At 44.8% G+C, this 19,887-nt stretch overlaps 1 protein-coding gene across 4 annotated transcripts in view; it reads right to left on the bottom strand.

Annotated features, from left to right (window-relative positions):
* The window catches only part of AFF1 (ALF transcription elongation factor 1), a 195,127-nt gene that overhangs the window by 39,906 nt on the left and 135,334 nt on the right, over positions 1–19,887 (bottom strand). For 3 of the 4 annotated variants that reach the window (XR_009548989.1, XM_060187776.1, XM_060187779.1), the window contains 4 exons: positions 11,685–11,729; positions 4,920–5,006; positions 3,858–3,894; positions 1,818–1,869 (listed from right to left, as the gene is read on the bottom strand). Coding sequence is in view for 3 of the 4 variants with exons in the window: in XM_060187776.1 (XP_060043759.1) it covers positions 1,818–1,869; positions 3,858–3,894; positions 4,920–5,006; positions 11,685–11,729 (221 nt within the window). In the remaining variant the exon portion in view is untranslated. The remainder of the gene's footprint in view (positions 1–1,817; positions 1,870–3,857; positions 3,895–4,919; positions 5,007–11,684; positions 11,730–19,887) is intronic. The other variant, XM_060187778.1, reaches the window with a different exon arrangement.

The raw sequence follows: 19,887 nt of genomic DNA, 5'->3' as shown, positions 1-19,887 counted from the left end.
AGCCCCAAAGATAACCCTGGAGGCAAAAAAAAAAAAAATCCACCATATGGTTCACCAATTACTTGTTAGATAATCTATCCAAATACACGCCCCCAGAAATCTCCAGAAATTTCAAGAGATATGTACACACCTATGTTCACTGCAGCCTTATTGACAATAGTCAAGTACAGAAACAACGCATGTCTAATGGCAGATGTGTGTTCAAAGAGGTGCTCCAGATACTCAGTGGAATACTACTCAGCCATGAAAAAAGGGTGAAAGCTTGTCTTTTGTTACATGGATGGAATCAGAGAGAACTATGCTAAATAAGCCAGAAGGAGAAAGACAAATACAGGATGATCTCGCTCATATATGATATATTAAAAAAAAAAAAAAAAATCAAAACTGAGCTAAGTCAAACACCAACAAGTCCTTTCTGTATGTTTGTAGAGCTGCAGTTGCCAGGGTAAGTCACTGGAGTTGGGGATGGGGGGTGGGGGGTAAGACACTGAATGAATTATGGCAGAGAAGATGGCACTTTGGCCATGGGACTGGGGTGGTAAATGCTTTGGAGTGGTGCCATCTGGCAACAGCCCCCTCTAAACATGTATCAAAGAGCCTAGGGAGGGAGAAATAATCTTCTAGGGGACGGGTGCGATTGGGCTGCTGCTGTGCACAGGTAGTTGGGAGAGAATGCACCAGTGTGTGTGTGGGTGGGGTGTTTGCCCCATGAAAGCAGGCTAGATTTATGCAAGGAGGCAGTGAAGGACCCAGACACCAGCAAGGAGCGCTGTGATATTATAATCTTGTAAACCCCTATTCTGAGGTGCTGGGTCTCGAACCATCTAGCCGCGCCAGATGTTCTGAGTCTCTCTCTCTCACTCTCATAGTATATAAATCCTTTAAAATATTTTTTAAATGCCTTTCAAACTGAAATGATTTTTTTAAAAAATCTTACTAAGTGGAAGTTTTCCTCTTATTTTTTCTAAGGACAAACGAAACACACTGCATCATGTTGCTGAAGCCCGGTGATCATGTCCTGGGGATCAGATGCAACCCATACTCGCTCGCGGCAGGCAGATAAAAATGAATGCTTGGGCTTAACTCTGCAAACACAGGGTCCACAGCAGCCCCCTCTTGGAAGACACATGGAACACATTTTGTGCCTGGGAGACAGAATGGAGAAGCAGCTTGAAATTCTCTGAGGCCAGCATCTCTGTGTCACTCAGTGACACAACACCAGAGGTGAAGAGACCACTTTAAGCTGTGGGAAAGTCAAGGGGTTCAGTGCTGCCAGGAGCTAAAGAACTGGGTTAAAACGCTGATTATGGAATCTTAATTATGTAGTCGAAACTGTCCCGAAAACTCAAAATACATCTGAACTCACATGGCCTTAATCAAGAACAGCTCCACGATCATTGGGAGTTGAAAGTAGGCCAAGAAGGTGGCAGACAACTTTTAACTTATGCCTATCCCCAAACGACTGTTCCTTAAAACAAGAGCTATTTAAGACTGAAGTTGATAAAGTTGAAAATCTTCTGTGCCCACCATAAGGGAGGAGCAAACATGGGAATCATAGTTTAAATCTTTGCTTGGAGAAACCATCACCACCACGGTTCTCCCCATCCCACCCCCCAAACACACACACCCAAGCAAACTTTAAGGCACCAAAACCTTCCGTGGGAAAACTTAATCCAAACATAAATAGAGGTCATTTTCTCCCTCCTTTATAGTGAACAGTATTCTCATGAAAAATCAGGACAGAGGCAACAGATCCACATGGGAACTCACACTGTTAATAATGATGGACGTTGATTAAACAGAAGCATTTTACTTACGACGTTCCCTGCTGAGAATTGGGGTGGGTTTTTGAGACCGTGTCATATTGTTCTGTAGGGGGAGAGGAGGGAGGAAGAGGAGAAAATGATCAGAGCAGCACAAACTAGACAAGCTCGTGAGACTCTGAGCTAGAAAGTCCCCTTTTCTCTGCCCACCCCACCTCGCCCCTTTCACTGAGACACTTAGGGGACTTAAATTCCATCAGCTGGAGCACCAGACACCAAGCGAGTGCAGTGCACCCTTAGATAAGATAGCATCTGAGAGATTTGGGGGGGGGGGTGCATGCCCTTGGTCCATTCCCTCGCCCCCAACTTCATCCCTTCACCATCGAGCACCCTCTTCTCCAAACCCATCTGCCCAGCAGTGATTTGCACACTGGCCAGTAGACACCCGGATGGCCAAGCACCCACTCCTTGTCCTTGATGACTTCACTGAGGACGTGAAGAGGCACACATGCTTATCTCAACCCTTGGCTGCAGGAGCTGACAGTAACCTCCCACACGATAAAAACACATGTGGGCGTCAGACAAACCAATCACTGATCAGCATGACCTGCTCCCCCAGGACAAGAGAGAGAGGGAGAGGGAGAGGCCATGACCACAGTAGGTAAGTGAAAGAACAACATAGCAGATGTGTCCAGGGTTGGGGAGCTGGGTGACTGCTCAGAGGAGGAGGAGGGACTAGAGACCTCAGTGGGAGGGATGGAGCTTGAGTGCCCAGAGTTAAAATGGGCTGACTTGGTAATTTTTGTTTTCTATCTTTAGAAAATGTGGTCCGGGAGGTGGCGCAGTGGCTAAGGCACTAGACTCTCAAGCATGAGGTCCTGAGTTCAATCCCTGGCAGCACATGTACCAGAGTGATACCTGGTTCTTTCTCTCCTCCTACCTTCCTCATGAATAAAGAAATTAATTCTTTAAAAAAAAATTATTTGTTCATGCATTCATTCATTGGATACAGACATAAATTGAGAGGGAAGGGGGAAGTAGAGAGGAAGAGAGAATGAGAGAAGAGAGAGACCTGCAGCACTGCTTGTCTGCTTGTGAGGCTCCCTTCCTACAGGTGGGGCCGGGGGCTTGAACCTGGGTCATTGAGCATGGAGACATGCAGCTCAACCAGGTGCACCATCACCCAAGCCCAAGATGGTATGACTTGGAAAGGGTAAGGCAGGGATGAGGAATCTATGTTGGACAACAGAAACAGACCAAGAGATATTGGATGGGGGTGTGGGGAGTGTGTTTGTGTGTGTGTGGAGGGGAAGACTCTGAAAACCAGGATGGGAAGTAATGTCACTATCTGTTGGTCAGGGACACAACAGCCAGGTCTCAGTAGGGAAAAGGCAAAGTGATTACGGGGAGCGGGGAGCGGGGAGGGGGTGGGGGGGTGCCACCTGGTGTGCCCTAGCAGGTAGCAGGAAATAATAGATGCACACCTGCTATGAAGCCACTGTGTCTGGCTAGGCGGGAGGTCATGTGAACCTGACAGAGGACTAGAAATGAGGAAAGGAAAGGAAAGCCCTTCCTATAAAAGCAAGTGAGACTCCCCGCCGTTATCATGCAGAGCTTCAAGGACATCTGCAATTAATCACAGTGTCCTCGTGGTGGCAGCAGCTCTTAGAGATTTTTACATTTCTTCTTCATGACTAGAAATCTAGGACCAGACTAGACCGTTCACAGAGCTTTACATTACCTTCCCCTTAAAGAAAAAAAAATAAAAATCTGTCAGTGTAAGAAAGACCTCCTCTCTGCCAGGGCAGCTTTCATTAATGTCTTTTTAATTAATTAACTAGACGGAGATAGAGAGAAATCAAGAGGACAGGGGAGATAAAAAGGGAGAAACAGAGATACCTCCAGCACTGCTTCATCACTATGAAGCTTTCCCCACCCCTGCAGGTGGGAACTAGGGGTTCGAAGGCAGGTCCTTGAGAACTGTAACATGGAACTCTACCAAGTGTACCACCACCCAGGCCCTTATTTCTACTAAAACAGTACACATCATGCTTTGTTCTCCTGTGTATTAGTGAGCTCTGTATAGTTACTTACTTTGGCTTTGGGTTGCAGAACTGATGTGCTGAGAATCCTGGAGAGGAAAAGAACAATCTCCATTCAAGTTGCCTCACTGTTAATCTGCTAAGCACCAAGTAATCTCATTTTTATATTCCCTCCCTAGGTTTCTTTTCTAGAGCTTGTTTTTGCATTGGTATTGCTCAAATGTTTTGCTTTGTTTTGTTATTTTCTTTTTTTTTTTTTTTTAATAAAAAGCCAATGCTTTATTTGAAACCCAGCAAGAACGAATGCCTTAAAAAAATTTCATTAGAAAGTATGTAAAATGTCTAAGCTGACCCATTCTGGCTTGGCTAGATCTACGAGTTTTTGAAGAGCGTGTCACGGAAAGGAGTAAGCTATACGGTGCACATACAATGTACATGATGCACAGCAAGCCAGAGAGAACACAGAATTGATGGTCAAGTTACTATGTTCTGAAGATGCTGCAAAAGTTCAAAGAAACAGATCACCAAGAAAGAGGACAACAATAGTGTTTTTAGTACACTGTTAAAAAGATACAAGTCAACAGTGGACTCAGTTTGTATTAAACATTAGCCCTAACATAGTTGATCAAATTAAACTTTCAGAGGTTTTCGGGACAGGAGAAGGGGTATGCATGTACGTATAAATCTCTCCACGCTCACTTACTATTTCCTATTCCCCATCTCTCAGTAAAGAAGCTCAGATGAGACTTTTTCTTTTTTTTTTTTTAACCAGAGCACTGTTCAGCTCTGGTTTATGGTGGTACAGAGGGTAGAACCTGGGACTTCAGAGCCTCAGGCATGAAGTCTCTTTGCATAACCATTATGCTATCTACCTCTGCCCAATGAAAGACTTTATTTACTACAAAGTTCTATATGTTTCATAAGGGGACAAATCCCTATAGAAAGGCATGATAACTCTTTTGGCATTGATTTATAGAAGAAAGTGTTTGAAAACATTACACAGCACTTTAGGAAGAGAACTGAACTGCAATTCCAACAGTCTCCAAAGACATCAACAAGCAATGCTTTATGAACTGAGCTCACAGCAGTGTTTGCAACACCAAAAAGGAGTTACCTTTGCAGGAAAAGGGAATTTGGACCGCTCAGCTGTGCTCGGTGTGTGTATTGCTGTCAGAGGCGGTGGCCATGAGTGGGTCATTTCCTGAAAAAGATTTGGGAAGGGAAGACAAAGAAAAACACATTAAGTATGACATTCACTGCTTCTTCATTCTGACAGCTTAATGAAGAGTGGACTATGGGAGATCTATGAAAATCTATGTTCAAAAGTTGGAGCTCTCCGACCTCAAAAATTGCAATCAGTTCACAGTGGAAGGCAAACGTGGTGAGCTCCTGGGGTTTTAACACTCTGAACATTGTTGAGCCTATCAGCAGACTAGGCATTACTGGGACTTATGTAACTGCAGACCCAGTCTCCACTCAGTGCTTTCTTTCTCGCTCAACTTCTGTGCTGCATTTCCTGGAATTATTTAAGTTCAAAAGAGAAGAAAACTTTCCTGTTTGACTTAAGCAAACAAGTAATTCAGGTCACTTGTTCCACTTGGGAGACTTTTAATGGATTTGACCCTTCCCCGATACACGCTATTAGTACAGAAACAACAGTTTTGGAGGCGAGGGCTTCAGACAAATTCTTTTCCGTTTCCATGAAAGGAGTTTTCTGCTCTCTTTCGTCAGGAGGCAAAACGTCTGAAACTTAGAAAACCTTTATCTTGACATGAATTCTTTTTTCTAAGTACATTCATGAGGTTCATTCTGCTTTAAGAGAAAGGGGGGGAGTGGAAAACTGACATATTAAAAGAGCCTAGACACAGTTGCATATGCAACTTTAAAGAGGCAAAGAGGCCCTGGAAAGCATCAACTGCATTCCTTTGTGTGTTACAGATCAGGAGATGGAGACCCAAGGGGTGAAGAGGAAAGGTCCCCACATGTCAGACCCAGCTGGCAAGCTACCTCACAGCAGACACTGTGCCACCCCACTGTGACACAGCAGTTTTTGGTGAAGCGCAGACTGACCTCCCCATTGCCACAGAAGTGCCATCTGATCCTTGAGGTGACTGGAGAGAGAGAGGAGGACCCCTGAGAGCACCTGAACACCCACCTCTGGTCTGTCTTCCACCCTCTGAGCTTGCTGCGACAGCCCCACAACAGAGAAACCGCCTGGCCCAATGACAAGCCAAGTAACCTGACACTGGCTGTCTTGAGCAATTTTTGCTAAAGGTGAAATCACGTCCCGCTCTACTACACCTCGCCGTTGACTTTGTTCAGTACCAAGTGGGGACTCTGAGCTGCAGTGCAGTGGAAAGAGGAAGTCTGGAGCCAGAGGCACAGACGGCAATCTAACACTGATCCTTAATGGCTGCCCAACCTGAGCTCTCAGACCCTGGGCTCCGGCCGAGAGGTGGACCACAACCACTCACTGCTCTAAGGGCTGGATGGGGGCTGGGGCACGTGCTTGGAGACATGGGGCACAGGTGGCACTGAAAGCACCAACGTTTTTCTTTAACTAAAAAAAAAAAAAAAAAAGAGAAAGTGAGAGGAAAGGAGAGGGAGAGAGGGGGAGGAAGAGAGACACCTGCAGCTTGGCTTTACTGCTTGTGAAATAACCACCTGCAGGTGGAGATCAGGGGCTGAACCTGGGTCCTCGTGCATAGTGACCTGTGCACTCCATCAGGTGCGCCACAACCCAGCCCCATGACTTTCAATCACCTATAACTTGTGTGACTAGAGAAATGGCTCAGCTTGGGGGCTGGGTGGTGGCGCCCCTGCTTTCCACCTGCAGGGGGGAAGCTTCAAAGAGAAAGAGAGAGGGAGGGAGGGAGAGAGAGAAAGAGAGATGGAAATGGCTCAACTGGCAGAGCGTTGGGTTCATGTGCCTGAGGTTTCCAGTTCAGTTCCCAGCACCATGTGTGCTCTGGCTTCCTTCTCTCACTTCTGTCTCATGTGAAATATAATCTCTCAAATATAATAAAATAAATCTTTTTTTTAATTTATTCCCTTTTCTTGCCCTCCTTGTTTTATTGTAGTTACTATTGTTGTTGTCATTGGATAGCACAGAGAGAAATGGAGAGAGGAGGAGAAGACAGAGAGGTGGAAAGAAAGATAGACACTTGCAGAACTGCTTCACCACTTATGAAGCAATGCCCCTGCAGGTGGGGAGCCGGGGGCTTGAACCAGGATCCTTCCACTGGTCCTTGTGCTTTGCGCCATCTGCGTTTAACCCAATGCGCTACTGCCCAACTCCCAAAAAAAAATCTATTAAAAAAAAGTCTATCCTGTAAAGAATTTCCACATGGCAGTAAAGAGAGCTCCCAGTTATCTTCTTTGACAATACAGTATAAGACTATTGAAAATGGGGACCAGCAGATGGCTCACCCAGTACCATGTGCAAGGACCCAGGTTCAAGTCCTTGGCCACCACATGGAAGTGTCTGCAGGAAGAAAGTTTTATGAGCAGTGGAGCTAAGTATCTCTTCTCTCTCTCATCTATATCAAGAGGAAAGTTTTAAAAAAGAAAAGTATACACACACACACACACAGGGCCAGGTGGTAGTGCACGTGCATTGTGCACACATTGCAGTGCACAAGGACCAGGGTTCAGGCTCCTGGTCCACATCTGTAGGGGAAAAGCTTCATGAGTGGTGAAACGGGGCTGCAGGTGCCTGTCTCTTTCCCTATCTCCCCCCAGGACTCGAACCGGGATATTATGCCAGTCCTTGTGCTTTGTGCCACGTGTGCTTAACCCGCTGCACTACTGCCCAACTCCCCATGTATTTTTTTTTTTTTAAAGCGAACATGGTGCGAAGCGCAAGGACCAGCGTAAAGATCCTGGTTCGAGTCTCTGGCTCCCCATCTGCAGGGGAGTCGCTTCACAGGCAGTGAAGCAGGTCTGCAGGTGTCTTTCTTTCCCTATCTCTGTCTTCCCCTCTTCTCTCCATTTCTCTCTGTCCTATCCAATGACAACAATAATAACTACAACAATAAAACAAGGGCAACAAAAGGGAATAAGTATTAAAAAAAAAAAAAAAACACACATGGCCACTGGGAGGTAATGAATCATGTAGGCACTGAGCCCCAGTGATAACCCAGGCAAGTTAACAAAGCAACTTACGTAAAAACCCAAAAATGTAGAGACATAATAAATCATCAAGGAGGTGTTTTCCCAGAATCACTTTAGAATCCCAATGGCATCTATGACTTCAGCCACTGATGATGCCCAGGAAAACACCCATTGTGCTTGCTCTCAACTACTAAGGTTATTCCTACTGTTACGTCAGGCAGTGGGCAAGTGCAGGCATTCTTTAAAGTCCTGGGTGGTTTGCCAGGAGCCCGGAAGAGTTTATATACTTTGCTGACTAGAGGGACGGAGACCTTGAGGAAACTGGGGTGGTGATGAGGGGAGGCTGTTCACGGGTGGTGGACGCACTGTACTCATGACCTTAAGAACAACCTAGCACATGAGGGGCAACCTGTGAAGCCTGGCTTAGTCTGAGTCTTCCCTCTCTCCTCCCTCCCAGAGCACTGCTCAGCTATGGGTTATGGGGTTGAGGGGATTGAACCTGGGACACAGGAGCCTCAGGTATGAGAGTCTCTCTTCATAACTATTATGCTGTCTCCCCAGCCCAGTCCTAGTCCTTAAAGGACCATAGCTGTGCTCTTCACTTCACTTCCTTTATTCTCTACCCACTACCTGCTTCTCACTAGTCCTCAGATACACCAATGTTTGCAGGAAATCCTACCCCTACTTAGCTGTTAACTGACCTTGCTGTGTGATAGTTATGCTTATTAATGTCTGACGATTACACACACACACACACACACACTCTGATCTCCCCCACTATGGTCTCTGTGGAAGCAAGGACTTATTATTATTTTATAAATGTTTATTTAGGAGAACAGAGCATCACTTAGGTATATGTGCTTGAGGGGATCGAACCCTGGAGCCCAGGCTTAAGATTCCAATGTTTTATTCCCTGTGCCTCTCTTTGATCAGATCACTTTTGAGACAGTCATTTTATTTTGTGTATCATCCCTGGGGTGCCTGGACTCTGTGGATGTGTGGGTCCTGGATCCTAACATCAGCTGCCCCTGGTTGCCCCCACCCCTTCACTAAAACTGGTCTAACCTGAAGTCTCTCTTCAGAAGGCCTAATAATAGCGTCTAGGATATAGGATTGACTTTCAGTCAAGGAACTGTTTACTATTCCTCTAGTCGGTGAGACAGATTGTGCTGGGATTCCTGGCAATCTTCATACATTGTGGGGACAGATAAGAAGAACAGGAACCAGGCAGCTCAGGGCAGTTATCTGGGTTGACATCATCAAGAGGGAGCTGGAATGGTGGAGGAGCCTGGGGCTCTCACTTTGCCCACCATGTGCTTGTATTTGCGCCATTTAGTTTCAAGCACCTTTATGTGAGCAGAAATTCACTAAAATCTTGTTGGCTGGGTGGAGGGAGAAGAGAGGACATTATGAGTTGATTAAATTAATAATGCTTGTCTGGTCCGAGGCAGGGGAGCCAACATGGTGGTTATATAAACAGACTTTTTAGTGCCTGAGGTGTCAATGTCCCTGGTTCAATTTCTCACAACAACATAAGCCAGAGCTGAGCAGTGCTCAGATAATAACATCCTAAAAGAATGGTTCAATGAATTACTTTTCCACCATGCCCCTCTTAGGGAGGGTTCACCATATGCACAATTCCATGGTTCCCAGACTGCTTTTCCACTCAGACAGAGAAGCAGAAAGACACACAACACACACACACACACACACACACACACACACACACACACACAGAGAAATGGCATAGCACCAGAGTCTCCTCTATTGCCATGATACATGAGCTACCTTTCCAGACTGGCCAGTGACAGAGCAACTCACGTAAAAACCTAACAAAGAGCTGCAGAGACAGTATAATGGTTCGACAAAGAGAGAGATAAGTCACACACAACACACAGTCCAACTAATCTTTGTTGTCATGTTTTCTCTTGAAATAACTACAGAACAAATTATAAATTCAGAGGAACATGCAACAAGGCTCATGTTATATAACTAAGTCATTTGCCACTTTTGAAATGACTCATTATCAGAGAATTTTAGAAATTCCAGAAGGAAAAGACGAAACTAAAACTAGATCAATATTAAAAGTTTATTATTAATATTAATTGACAAACATTTCAGAAAGAGAGAGAACAGATACACCAAAGCATCACTCTGGTACACACACTGCCAGGGACTGAACTCAGGACCTACCATCTGCAAACCCAACACTGTATCTACTCTGCCACCTCCTGGGCTACACATTTCTCATTTCTAGCAGTTTGCTTTCTTTGAGATATTTCTCACAAATCCCAACTATAAAAGTAAGAAACAAGAGACTGTAGAACAAAAATGATGAACGTTTTTTCCAGCTAGCTTTCCCAAACAACAGTCACAATATATTTAACTACTGACCTCAGTGCCACCTCAGAGTGAAAAATTAAAAGGATTGGGTAATGTTATTTTGAAGTAAAAAGTAAGTGGTAGAAATAAGTAAATTGTGAATTTATCTACTTAAAAAAAAAAAGAAATAAGAACCTTGCAGTAAAAGATCAAAGTGAGAGCATCATTCAAACTGACACAGAAGAAAATTAAGTCATAGGGGAAGAATGAGAAACAGACACAATCTTCAGTTATCACAGTCACTGTATCTGACTAAAAAAAAAAAAAAAAAAAATCAAATTTTGGTTTATACTTCTAGATTTCCTGGAAATTAAAGCCAAAAGGGCAAACATATAAGAGTTTATATTATCTGACTAAAAAAAAGAAGTAGAAGAAAGCATGCTGATTCGAAGCCCTACCCCAGGAAATGTATTTTAGGAGGAATCAACCATCCTTTTGTAAGAAGAATTCAACAAATGTATAACAGATTTGATTATGTTGTTTGCAGAAGCAGCATTAATGCTCATGGCATGATCTCTGCAAATTAGAACAAAAAATAGCTCAGAAAGGTCTATAGAGCCCTTTTAATTCAAACTTATTTATTTATTGGATAAAGACAAAAAGAAACTGGGCAAGGAAGATATCATAATGGTTATTCAAAGAGACTCTCGTGCCTGGGGCTCCAAAGTCCTAATAAGCCCGAGCTGAGTAGTGCTCTGGCCTCAGTCTGTCTCTCTCTCTCTCTCTCTCTCTCTCGAAAAAGAAAAAGAAAGAGAGAGAGAGAGAGGGGAGAGGTGGAAATAAAGAGGGAGAGAAAAAGAGAGACAGCTTCACCCCTGCAAGGTGGAGACCGGGAGCTTCAACCCGGGTTTTTTTATGCATGGTGACATATCTACCCTACCAGGTGTGCCACCATTTGGTTCCTGGAATGTCCTCTTTCTCCCTTTCTTTCTATCTTTGTTCCTTCCTGTCCTCCAACATGCACAGTCTTGTTGAAGGACATGGACATACACACATAGTGGGAGTAAACTACGAAACACATGCGATACGAAGTAAGGACTATTTAACTGCTGGAACTCCCTAGAACTCCCCTTACTATAGCCATGGGGGTGGGGCCCTTTCTGGGAAGTGAGCATCTCTCCTGAGTCCTCCAGACCAAACAAAACAAAACAACCAGCTAACCTTGAGAGATGTCTTTGCAACACTGGGGGTCCAAATGCTTTGCAGATTGTTGGCTTAATTTTAATCAAAGAATTCAAGGTTGTTTTAACATTTCCTTTTGTTACTGTTCAGTTTTATTTTGTTTTGGGGTAAGACATAACTATTTCAAGGGAGTTGGGAACACCAATTGGGGATGAAAGTGAAAATAATCAGATGCAGTTTGTTCAGGTAACAGTGAACTTACCTTCAGAATCTCCTCAACACAATGGACTTCACTGGAGTAGGTCTGCTGAAAGAGAAAAGCCAGACAGATTAGCAAGCAAACATAACAGCCAGAGTGATGATGGTATTAGTAGGTGCTGGGAATAGGATAGTAACATTCTCCTAAGAAAAACGACCTCAGAGGCCCCTATCTTTTACTGTGTCTGAATGAAGTAAGACCCAATTATGGTAGCAGAACTCTTGCAGAGAAAATAGCTACTTAATTATGACCCTTGGACAATAATTTTTAGTGCCAAGTATATACATTAAAGAAAAGTAGTGTTCAGTCAATCTAGGTGAATCACAGAACCACTGGACAGGCAGAGAGAGAGAAAGAGAGAGACGAGACACGAAGGATGAGTCACAGTTTGTTACTTCATAGCAACATGTGTCCAAGTGAGCTGAGTTAAATAAACACAAGGATTAACACCTTAGTAGGTCCAGTACAGGAAGGAATTCCATCAATGTGCATCAAACCTCAGTTTTCTGATAATGTTCTAAGGTCTTCCAATAAAATTCATTCGGAGACTTCAGTATCTTATAGCCTTGCTTCAAGTCAGCATTTTATTTATTTTATATAATAATAATTATTATTATTATTATTATTAGAGACAGAATAGAGAGGGAAAGGGAAGATGGGAAGGGAGTGGGAGGGAGGGACCTTCAGCATTGTTTCACCACTTGTGAAGCCTCCTCCCCCGCAGGTCAAGACAGACTAGGGGCTTGAACCTGGGTTCTTGTGTACTGTAATGTGTGCGCTCATTCAGGTACACCACCACCCAGCGTAGGCCAGTAGGATTTTACTTAATTAAATTTACTTATTTATTTTACCAGAGCTCTCGGGCTTAAAGTAGTACTGGGGGCTGAATCTGGGGCTTTTGGTGCCTCGGACACAAAAGACTTTTTGCATCACCATTATGTTATCTCCCTAGTCCCTCAAGGTGGCATTTTCATCTTATATGTGCACATATGTATATACACTGTGTTCTCCTTCCTGTCAAAAAAAAACCTCCTTCCTGTCTTAGAGGACAGTTCCTCTGCTTACTCTTTTCCTTTATCCCCAGTTAAACAAAGACAAGCTGCTACTAATGTGGCCGCACATTAAAACCTATTAATTTTCCATGAGATAGAGTTTCACATGAGAGAAAAGAGAAGCCAAGGTCCATGGGCTCTACCAGTTGAGCTGTTTCCCCAGCTACCATCATCATTGTATTTTTAAGGAAAAGTAAAAACTTAAAAAAAATAATAAATAAAAAAGTTCTTCAACTAGAGATGAAACACGTTCCATAACTAGGTTTTCAAAATAACAACAACACTTTCTCTGTGTCAACTCAATAACCAAGCCTTAACCGGGGCTCTGGCCTCACAGCTCAAGGAGGAGATCGAGAAGCGCTTCTTTGCCAGCCAGGCTCTTGTTTCTAGTCAGAGAATGGCACTAATACAGCAGGCTGCAAATGCTTCTTTCACTCCTTTCCTTTCAGTCAACTTTTCCCAGAGTCAAAGGATCTTATGTCATTATGAACGCATGGAACTGAATGTAATGCACACACTGAACTTAAATACAGTGTGATCTACTTGGGCTGGTTATTAAAAAATTCAGGGCCAGGTGCACTCAGTCAAGAGCACACATAACCATGCACGAGGACCTGGGTTCAAGCCCCTGATCTCCATGGGGGGAGGGGGCAGGTTTGCAGGTGTCTCTCTTTCTCCCTGTCTTCTCCTTCCATCTCAGCTTCTCTCTGTCTCTACCCAATAAATATATTGGGAGGAGGCTATAAAGGACAAAAAGATTGAAAAAAATACTAGAAATGTTTTCTTTTCCTAATGATGACATTTGTTATTTCTCCAACATTAGGAGGCAGCATCCAAGAATCCCAGGCATCTCTTATCTGCTGGACAGAACAGATACGTCTGCAGGCCTTCTAGATGTCACCAGATAGACTTGATTACATGCTTGTCAAAATCAACTAAGGGATGCCTCAAACCTGGACCAAACATTTTAATACAACAGCTGGATACAGGAAGGAATGAGCTGTCTGAACTGAAGGGTGAGACGTCATTATAGTCTGTGCTTTCAGGCACCTTTAGAGAAGGTAAGTGCAAGTTGACTCGCCAGACAGAGAACAGGACTGTACTAACGCCTGATTTGAAGGTGCTGCCACTGTCCTGTTGCTGGAGTGAAACTGTCTGGCAATCACTGAACTTGGCCAGCAGGTTGGGGTGAGGGCAAAACAGACTTGCCTGTGACTTCCCCCAGTATGAAGTCAGAAAACCACTAGGCTGTCGGTAAAGCCATGGCATATGTCTGCATAGGAAAACATAGAAAAATAAGTCACGAGGGGACCAGGCAGTGGCACACCTGGTTAAGTGCACATACTACTAAGCACAGGGAACCACACAAGGATATCAGTTTGAGCCCCTTGCTTCCCACCTGTGGAGGAGGGGGGGGGGTTTACTTCACAAGCGGTGAAGTAGGTCTGCAAGTGTCTATCTTTTTCTTTCCCTCTCTATCTCGCCCATCCCTTTCAATTTCTCTCAGTTCTAGCCAATAAAAAGCAAAAAAATGACCACTGGGAGCAGTGAATTTGTAGTGCAGGCAATGAGCCTCAGTGAAAACCTGGAGGCAAAAAAAAAGACATGGCTTCTCTGACAGTCAGCCCAATACAACTTCAGGAACAACCAGTGGTTTTTTGACTTGCAAAATTATTCCAGTCATCAACACTTGCAACATGATGTCCCAGATCATGCCAGATTCGTTTTTCTAGATTTTTACTCTACAACAATGAAGTTTTTTTTTTTTTTAAAGGGCTTGTTGCAGATTCACTGCATTTATCTCACTTGAATGGATGAAACACTTGCTCCATCAGTGTTGGCTGTAGAGGTTATTCTGACCCGGGATGACATGGTACAATCATGCTCAGACACCCAAAGAAAAGGTGTTGGTGTCTTCTACACATGGCACCATTTAGGAGGCTAAAAAAGAGTCGGGTGGAAGAACTAGTACCCAAGGCTGAACCCTGGAGGTTCTATCTAGCAAGGTTGTATTTTCGGTCTGCAAGTTTCGGCACTGCAGGTCCTTTCTAACGATACCAGAAGCTCAGAAAACTCAGTTGCCAGCACCCAGGAAAGGCAAGGAACATTGGACAAGGGCAATGGGCCACATATGTGAGCCAAAAGATCCTGGATTCTCATCCCAGCTCTGATGAAGTCTCAGCTGCAGCCTTGGCTCAGAGTCAGCTTCTAGAGGGGACTATTCTCTCCAGGGGATAAAGAGGGTTTGGTTTTTTTCCCCAAAAGATATTTCAAAATTCTTTCTCTCATTTTGGCTAAAGACAGAGAGGAATTGAGAAGAAAGGGAGCAGATAAAGGGGGTTGAAGGAGAGAGATACCTGAAGCCCTGGCTTCACCACTCATGAAGCTTCCCCTTTACAGTTGGGGATCAGGGCCTTGAACCTCAATCCTTGTGAACTGCAGTGTGTGCGTTCAACCAGGTACGCCACCACCCAGCCCTGATAAAGAGATCTTATTACCAGTTGGATTCCAGACTTTGGGAGGGGCTGGTATGAAGGTCAAATGTGAGACTTTAAAAGCCATCAACAAGCACGAAGACAGGTGGCAGAATGCAGGTGCCAATACTACCAGGGTTCCCACTAGCGGCACAGTAGCACTGAAAGACAGCCCCCGCCCCCCCGCCCCGCTCCGTTTTCCCAGTTCAGTTTCTAAAAGATTGAAGTGAATGCCTGTACTGTTTTTCCTCAAATATATGACAGCTTCTGGCTTGCTTTTTCAATACCCCCCCCACACAGCCAGCTAAAGCGCACCTTTCCTGCTCAAACCTGGGATTGCATTCCTCTTACTACCTTGCATGAGGATTCCTGCTCAGCCCTCAGATGTCAGGTGAGGAGACAACTTTAGGCAAGTCTTCCCTGGTCCCCTCACTCTGGAAATGTGCTCCCCAGCTCCCTGTCCTTTCTTTACTGCTGCACCCTCTCTGCCTCTCCCTGACACCTTACTCCACCCTCGCAGGGGCCCCCCTCCACCAGGCTAGATCACCACTCCCATAGCCTGTACTCAGAAGCTGTGTTAAGCAGCATACATACTGTCCGTCTCAGCCCGTCTTGGCACTTGGAGGATGTTTCCAAGCCTGAGCAAGTGCTGCAGCTGGTTGGGATTCTAAGTCAGCATTTCAACAAACCAGATGGACATCAACACAGTAAGGACAAAGAGGAGAGGAGACTGCCTGGCAGGGTCTCCTCTGCAAAAACACGAAAAGCACTGCACTGAGAAATCAAAGTTCACACAGCAGCTTGTCAAAACAAAAGACTGACAAATGCTGCACTTGGGGACAGAGGAGGGAAAGCAGGTGAGCCAGAGCTGTGGGTGGTGAGGGGCGGGGCAGTGCGGGCACGGCAGGCAGGCAGCAGCTGGCACCGGCCACCAGACTCTGCTTGCTTTCTCATGCTGAGAGCCAGCACCCAGGCTGCTCTCCTTAGCCCCTCCTTCTGCAAAGCCATGGTGCACAAAGTTAGCTGCGCAGGTAGGTCAACAGTGAAACAATGTAAATCTTCATCTGTAAGCAACTGGCTGCAGCCCTCACCTAGAAGTACTAAAGTACTACGCAGCTGTAACAAAGGATAGGGATACTTTAGGCTACTCTTCATATGCTGATTTGGGGTAACCACCAAAGCACATTATTACTAGGCAGAGGGGGCATTAAGTATAGGAAATGACAGGATTTATGGAAATAAAAAGGTAACTGCAGCTGGGCAGGTAATACAATGACTAGTGTTAAGATTTCTAAGCATGAGTGCAGACTGAACCCTGGCATTCATGTGCCTTGGTGACATTCTCCTTTATACTCTTCTTTCCAACTTTTCTCACTAATAAATAAACCAGACAGGCTGGTGGTGACACACCCAGTTGAGTGCACAGGTTAACATGCACAATCGTCCCTGCAGGGGGGAAGATTCACAAGCAAGTGCAAGTCTTGGTCTGTCTTTCTGTCTCTCTCTCCCCTCTCCAAATTTCTCTCTCCTATTAAAGAAATAGAGGAAGGAAAGGAGGGAGGGAGGGAGGGAGGGAGGGAGGGGAGGAGAGAAGAAGGGAGGAAGGGAGGAAGGAAGGAAGGAAAGGAGGGAGGGAGGGAGGAAGGGAGGAAGAAAGGAAGGAAAGAAGGAAGGAAGGAAGGAAGGAAGGTAGAAAAAGATAGCTACCAGGAACAGAGGTTTTCTCATGTAATCCCAGTGATAATCCTGGTGGCAGTAAAGAATAAATGAATAAATCTTAGGAAAATAAAAAGGTGACAGTGCAAAGGGGATTTTACATATTCTGCACAGAAAATCCCCAGTGGAGATGACGAATATCAGTTACCTCCAAAAAGGAGAAGCAGGCAGGGCTGGGGAGGGCGGGAGGGGAGATTTCCATGGTGTTATCTTTCTACCTCTTAAATTCTGAGTCATGGCACGCATCATCTATTCATAAATCAAAGCACAAAAAAGAGATGGAGATTAAATATATACAAACACAAAAAGTTCTCCTCGGAAGATAGCTAAAGTGTTCCCTACCACAGCTGTGTTTAGTCCGCTAGCCTTCCTCTCCAACTCTTGTTTCTCCCAAACACGCACCTACACGAAACTGTTCCAGGCTCTCCTCCAGGCCAGGGTTTTGTTCCACCTTCTACTTGGCAAATGGAGCTGTTCTCAGATCTGCAGCCAGCCTTCCCTAAGAAGTTGTTAGGGGTTCCTGGAGACACCCAGGACTTCCTGTCAGGGCCTGGCCCAGCTACCTAACTTGCTCTGGCTGCCTAGGCGAGACTACATAGTCCTTGAAGCAGTAGGTTTGTGTTTTTTCAATGAGTCAACAGATACCAAGCAGACAGACACATCTGAAACACAGACAGAGCACCAAAGGACTGTTCTGAGGAGGAAATAAGATAATACTCACTCAAAGCTAAGAGGGCCACAAAATAGCTTGCTTGGTTAGTATACGTGCTTCCTCTTGACCCAGGTTCGAACCTGGCAGAGGAGGAGGCCTCGGTGCTGTGGTATTTTTCCCTTTCTACCTCGTGTCTAACTGAAAAAGTTGGTTCAGAGCTGTGAAGCCCCTGTGACACCCTACACACACACACACACACACACACACACACACACACACACACGTATGTACATTAACTTAGAGAAGCACATATTATAATGCCATGATCAGCATTTCTAAGAGACAGGTTAGAGGAGGAAACCAAAAGGCATGTCTGAACATTTCTTGACATAGAATTAATTTTCCTCTGTGCATACACTGTGAGCTACCCAAGCAGTGAGGTCTAGTCCAAGGACATGCTGGCGGCCTGGGTGTGCCCACCTGGGCTGGATGGCTTCCAGGTGCTACAGCATGGCTTCTCCAGAAGCATCATGCCCCACGGGCAACTCTCACCACCTATACCCTGTGCTCAGGACCTGGGCTTTGAAACATTCCATGGACAGATTTATGAGCACATGGATAGGACTTAACACACACATTCTCTCTTTCTCTCTCAACATGGAAGGAGGGTAAATGGTTAGAAAATAAAGCACAGGGCGGGGGGTGTTGTACCCGGTTGGGCTTACACATCACCGTACACAAGGACTCAGATTCAAGCACTAACCCCCCTACCCTAAGCTTTATGAGTGGTGAAGCAGGTCTGCAGGTGTCTCTTTCTCTCCCTCCTGATTCCTTCTCCCCCTTCCCTCTCAATTCCTGTTCTAGCAAATATAGGAAGAGAAAGAGGGGGAAATGGGCATTTCCTTAGGTTTTCCTAAATTTGAATAGTATTATATAAATGAAAACCAACTGGGTTAAATCTCCATTTAAAAAGTAAATGTTCGGGAGTCGGGTGGTAGCACAGCGGGTTAAGCGCACGTGGCATGAAGTGCAAGGACTGGCGTAAGGATCCCAGTTCAAGCCCCCAGCCCCCCACCTGCAGGGGAGTCGCTGCACAGGTGGTGCAGCAGGTCTGCAGGTGTCTATCTTTATCTCTCCCCCTCTTGATTTCTCTCTGTCCTATCCAACGACAGCAAAAACAACAATGATAAATAACAAGGGCAACAAAAAGGGAAAAAATGGTCTCCAGGAACAGTGGATTTGTGGTGCAGCCACTGAGCCCTGGCAATAACCCTGGAGGCAAAACAAAAAGTAAATGTGCAGGGGCCGTGTGGTGGTGCACCTGGTTTAGCATATGTTATCATGCATATATGTTATCATATATCATGATAGCATCATATGTTATCATGTTATTTAGCATATGTTATCATGCACAAGGACCTGGGTTCAAGCCCCTGGTCTCCACCTGTGCAGGGGAAGCTTTAAGAGTACTGAAGTAGCGCTGTCAGAGTCTCTCTGACTCTCTCACTACTATATCTATTCCTTCTCTCTCAATTTATCTCTGTCTCTATCAAAAATAAAGAATGAAAACTAAAAACAAATGTGCAGATTCTTCTTCAAAGAAGTCTCAAAGGGCAAACAGACATGAAAAAATACTCAATGTCACTGGTGATCAAGGAAATGCAAATAAAAACAACAATGAAATACCACTTTACAGCTGTGGGGATATCACACATTAGAAAAGACAGAGGCGTGGTCCAGGAGGTGGCGCAGTGGTAAAGCTTTGGATTCTCAAGCATGAGGTCCCAAGTTCAATCCCCGGCAGCAGATGTGCCAGAGTGATGTCTGGTTCTCTCTCTCCTCCTATCTTTCTCATAAATAAAATCTTAAAATAATAGTAATAATAAAAAAAAGACAGAGGCATCAACTGTTGGAGTGGCTGTAGAGGGAAAGGGACTCACCTACATTTCTGGTGGAAATGTAAATTGGTCCAGCCTCTATGGATAACAGTCTGGAGACTCATCAGAATGCTAAAAATTACTCAGCAAGTTCTCTCCTGGGGATTTATCCAGGGAAAATAAAAATACTTTTCTGGAAAGACCTATGCACACCTATGTTCATAGAAGCACACTTTTTAATAAGCCAAACTTGGAAGAAACCCAGATGCCCAATAGCAGATGAGTATCTAAGAAAGTTGTGGTGATCCAGGAGGTGGCTCAGTGGATAAAGCATCGGACTCTCAAGCACGAGGTCTTGAGTTCAGTCCCCGGCAGCACATGTACCAGAGTGATGATGTCTGGTTCTCTCTCTCCTATTTTTCTCACTAATGAACA

The sequence above is a fragment of the Erinaceus europaeus genome, chromosome 3 (genome assembly GCF_950295315.1).
Source record: "Erinaceus europaeus chromosome 3, mEriEur2.1, whole genome shotgun sequence".
Lineage (NCBI taxonomy): Eukaryota > Metazoa > Chordata > Mammalia > Eulipotyphla > Erinaceidae > Erinaceus > Erinaceus europaeus.
This window is presented reverse-complemented; position numbering and strand designations above follow the sequence as displayed.